Source organism: Chanos chanos, chromosome 11, assembly GCF_902362185.1.
Source record: "Chanos chanos chromosome 11, fChaCha1.1, whole genome shotgun sequence".
In the NCBI taxonomy this organism is placed as follows: domain Eukaryota; kingdom Metazoa; phylum Chordata; class Actinopteri; order Gonorynchiformes; family Chanidae; genus Chanos; species Chanos chanos.
Genome location: NC_044505.1, coordinates 14,547,616 through 14,552,615, shown reverse-complemented (window position 1 = coordinate 14,552,615; position 5,000 = coordinate 14,547,616). Strand labels below are relative to the sequence as shown.

Sequence of the window (5,000 nt, the reverse complement as noted above, 5' to 3'; positions counted from 1 at the left end):
CACGAACACACACACACACGAACACACACACACACACACACAAAACAGGTGATTGCACACACGCACGCACGCGCACACACACACACACACACACACACACACACGCACGCACACACACACACAAAACAGGTGATTGCACACACACACACACACACTTCTGCAAGCTCTCACACACATATAAGGAAAAGCATGCACACATGCAACCATGACCCACAGTCAGATACTACGTAACAAAAGGCATAAAAAACTGATTTCAGTCAAAGTTTGGGGAAATACAGAGGTAAATTGGCAAACACACACAGAGTGTGTGTTGACACAGGCGGGCACGTAAATTGGCAGTGGATTTGTGAAGGCAGAAATGAAACTGAAACATCAAACAGCCATTTTCACTCCTCCCTACTCACCTTAGCCATTCCACGGAAATGCTTTGCAATGTGCATAGCATACTTCAGTTCCAAGGAACAGCCACGCACACCTCTCACACACACACACACACACACACACACACACACACACACACACACACACACACACACAGACACACACACACACACACTTTCACCCTCATGTCTTTTTCTTTTTTTTTTTTTTTTTTTATGAACTCGTCCTGGGCTGCGATGTGAAAAGTCCTGACTGGTAAAGGGGGTCGGAGGGGGGCTTTGCTAAGCACCGGCACATTCTTTTGAAAGAAAGGACTAGCAAAAAGAGGTTTTTCACGTAGTGAAAATAAGTTCAGTTAGAAAAAGACAACACTGGTTGGCTGACAAGTTCTTGTCGATAAGTCAAAGTAACACACCCCTAATAAGATATCAGTCAACTTTATTCTCTTTGAACTGAAAGGGAAAACTTGCTCCAAAGGAAACTGGCGGTACAGCGTTTGAAAAAAAACAATCAAACATACAACAACAAAAAAAAAAGCCCCACCATGTTTGTAATAATTGCATGCAGCGCTGTGAATTGTTTTTACATTACATTCCATTTTAAGCGTTTATGACAGTCATACTTTTGTTCTCATCGTTCTTGACTTTCACCTCTTTCTTTTTTTTTTTGTTCTGTCTCTCACATACAAACTTCGTGAGTTTAATGCTTAATTTACCCCATCATGCCTAACCACTGGTGCTTGGCGACTGGCGCTTCACTTGTTGTGGATAATCACACAACCGTAACTGGTGTGTGTGTGTGTGTGTGTGTGTGTGTGTGTGTGTGTGTGTGTGTGCAGGTGCTTAAATATAATGACCAAAATCTGTCCCTTTTTGCACAAACACATACAACGGTTCCTGGAACAAAATGGGAGTCTATATATTTAGTGTGTGTGTGTAATTGAGAGAGACAGAGAGAGAGAGAGAGAGAGAGTTTTTATGGTAGAATAATGAAAAGACTTGGTTTTTTGAGCATGAGTGGGATCCTGTTGTTTCTGCTCTGTTCCTCGGCTGCGTTGAAATGCCCCACAGTGAGACGTTGACACGCGGTTAATAAATATTGACTCTCGTCCTTTTATTCCAGACATGCTCTTCCTGCAGGGCTCCGAGGTCATCTTTAAGGTCGCGCTAAGCCTCCTGGGTAGTCATAAGCCCCTCATTCTCCAGCATGACAATCTGGAGGCTATAGTGGATTTCATCAAAACTACACTGCCTAACCTGGGCCTAGTGCAGATGGAGAAAACCATTAACCAGGTACTGCGTGTGTGTGTGTGTGTGTGTGTGTTTGTGTTTGGCCAGTGTTCAGCTTATAAATGAAAATGAAAACGACTTAGATGAGTCTGGAAGGTGCTCTCTCTATATCTCTCTCTCTCTATATCTCTCTCTCGCCATCTCTCTCTCTCTCTGTAACTCTATACTCTCTCTGTTTTGCATATACATAGATAACAGACGTACCTCTGAGCATGCTTGCTGTGTGTCATTGATATGTGACAATACCGCCACTAAAACACATTTCTGGGTGTGTGCACAGCTTGCGTTTGTGTGCGGTGGAGCTGACACGCGCCACACACACACACACACATGCACACACTTTTTTTTTTTGGGGTTGGGTGTGTGCTCCATATGTGTTAGAATTAAAAGGCCACACATTTGGGTGTGTCGTCAGTATGTGTTTTTGTGCGGTGGCTCAAAAATACACTTGCAAATACACATTACACAGACACAGACTTGGGTGTGTGCTGTTTTTGTGTTTCTGTGTGGTTTGGCATATGAGCCACTTCCATGATAAACTGGTTGCAAACTCTGTAGGCAGAGTTTGTTCCATAATTTTTTCAGTGCTCAGTGTGTGTGTGTGTGTGTGTGTGTGAAATGTCCACTCCCTGGATCTGATCCTTTTTTTAAAGCCATAAATGGCACTTACTCTAATGTACCGTCACATACGTACAAACAGACACACACGCACACACCCACACGAAACAGGTCATCGCGTGCACGCACTCACACAAAAACGTAATAACGCATACACACATATGCATGCGCACATCCAAACACACACACATGCATAAAACTGTAATCTTATACTTCCAACACACACGCGAGTGACACACGCACACGCACTCACACGAAAAAGTAATAATGCATACACACACTCATACACATGCGTACATCCACACACACGCTCAGTAATCGTGTGCGCATACTCATGAACAAAATGCACAATTGCACACAAACACACACTTATGCAAGCTCTCACACACGTATAAGGAAAAGCATGTATCCATGCAACCATGACCCTCATAGTGACATAGACACTCACAGTATAAGGTATAAAAGGTATAACAAAAGGTAAAAAAAAAACAACAACTGGTTTTAGTCAGAGTTTGTGGAAATACAGAGGTCATTTGGCAAACACACACACAGAGAGAGGCACATAAATTGGCAGTGGATTTGTGAAGGCAGAGAAGAAAGGGACACGTGAAACTGCTGTTTTCACTCCTCCTCTCAGTTCTGCTCACCTTAGCCATTCCACAGAAATGTTTAGCAACATGCCCGGCATATTTGACATTCTCTCAATTAAACGAACTTCCACGGAAAAGCCACACACGCACAGGCGAGTGCAGACACACACAGACACACACACACACACTCCTACACGTTCATTAATAGAAACCTCTGTATCAGTACTGGTTGACAAAGGTATTGTGTGCTCTGGATTAGAACAAAGACATATTTAGAGTTGTTTACGCACCAAGCCATTCGAAGAATTCTCTCATTTCTTAAACAGGCCATTCTTCCTAGATCAGCGTCGGATCCTGAAAATAGACTGTCGTTATCACGTCGCTTTTTTAAACATTTTTTACAAACCTTCACTAGGCTCTAATACGAAAAAATCGTATTAGGTCGGGGGCCCAGTGCCAGTTTCTTCTGAGGGAAAGTTGTGACTGTGAGAGGCTTATGAGTGACTGACAGTATCAGACTCGGTTCATTGGTAGGATTATAATGTCAGTGTGTTAGAAGCACTTTTGACATTTCACACTCAGTTTGTTATTAAGAGGCATTCGGTGCATTATTAAGACACAAGACACCACACGAAGAGCTGGATTTTACACACCCTTTGAGTCGCTGGCCGACCGAGAGGCTCTCTCCAACACCGCCCACACACCCACACACACATACACACACACACACACACACACACACACACACCCACACACACACACAGAGTTTCCACGGTGATGATGAGGTCATTGCTAGGTTGAATCCATCATTGTAAACTACTCAAAGATGGTTCTGTTCTGAGGACTACGCTCTGTGTGTGTGTGTGTGTGTGTGTGTGTTTCTCTCATTTTCTTTCCCTGTCTTTCAGAGGGCAAGCACTGTACCTCATTTTTCTGTAAGATGTGTGGCTTGGGGCAAAGCAGGAGGTTGACTCACCACACTGTAGAGAATACACACACGCGCACACACACAGAGGTGTATGGACGTACATACACAGACACTGTCTTCTTTGAGTCTCTAACGTAGATTCAGAGTGAAAGCGTGTGTTCACTTATGGAGGCATGCCTGGACCAGCCCAGTCAAATACCCACAGAAACCTTCTCACTCACAGCTGCCTTTTCATATAGACTGTTTCCAAAGCCACTGACTGATCAGTGAACAGTCAACCCTGTCTGATCAAGAGCATCTATCTTTGCTCTGTGTGTGTGTGTGTGTGTGTGTGTGTGCTGTGTCCTTGAGATGTTGTGTGGACCAAATGAAGTGTCCCCATATAAATGATATAAAGATCTGACCAGAGGCTGACCCTCTGGGAGCATTTACTGGTTCCCATATGAGGGTTGGTTGGTTGGTCATGTTTTGTTTTGTTTTTTTAAAGATTCTGTTATTTTTAAAACAAAATTATCAAAATATATCCTTGGGTAGGACTAGGGATGTTTATATTCAGTTACGTCAGAATAGTATTTAATAAGTCTTCACTAAGACGAAAATGCATGTGTGTGTGTGTGCGCGCGCGCGCGCGTGTGTGTCTATGCGTGTGTGTGTGTGCATGTGTCTCTTTGCATGTCAGGTCTTTGAGATGGACATCAGTAAGCAGTTGCAGGCCTATGAAGTCGAGTACCACGTCCTTCAGGATGAACTGCTGGACGGCCCCACCACTCTCAGCCAGTCACAGCGGGCCGCGCAGCTGGAGAAGACCAATAGCAGCCTCCGGCAGCAGAATCTGGACCTTTTAGAAGAACTCCAGGTACTGCTCTCTCACACACACATACATGCACTGTTGCACCCAGAATGCACCTACCTTCAGGAAACCATGATGTGAAACCAACTCTCTCTCACTCCCTCCCTCTCTCTTTCTGTCTGTCAGACGGCACAGGCTAAGATTCGGTGGTTGGAGGCTCGGGTGGAGGGCCTGGTGAGTAGCGAGGCCAGGCTGCAGGCGGAGGTCACCTCCCTCCAGCAGGACAAGGCGGTGCTACATGACACAGTGTCCAAGCTCAAAGTTCTCCTCTCCAGACATAACATCCCACACCAAGCCCTGGAAACGTCACAGGGCATTTGACACACACACACACACACACACAC

General features: G+C 44.7%; 1 protein-coding gene across 1 annotated transcript in view; it reads left to right on the top strand.

The window, feature by feature from the left end:
• The window catches only part of tbc1d1 (TBC1 (tre-2/USP6, BUB2, cdc16) domain family, member 1), a 47,324-nt gene that overhangs the window by 42,203 nt on the left and 121 nt on the right, over positions 1-5,000 (top strand). The window contains exons 20-22 of the mRNA XM_030787721.1: positions 1,504-1,673; positions 4,486-4,662; positions 4,783-5,000. The exon at positions 4,783-5,000 is cut by the window's right edge and continues 121 nt beyond it. Of these exons, the coding sequence (XP_030643581.1) occupies positions 1,504-1,673; positions 4,486-4,662; positions 4,783-4,977 (542 nt within the window). The 3' untranslated portion in view covers positions 4,978-5,000. The remainder of the gene's footprint in view (positions 1-1,503; positions 1,674-4,485; positions 4,663-4,782) is intronic.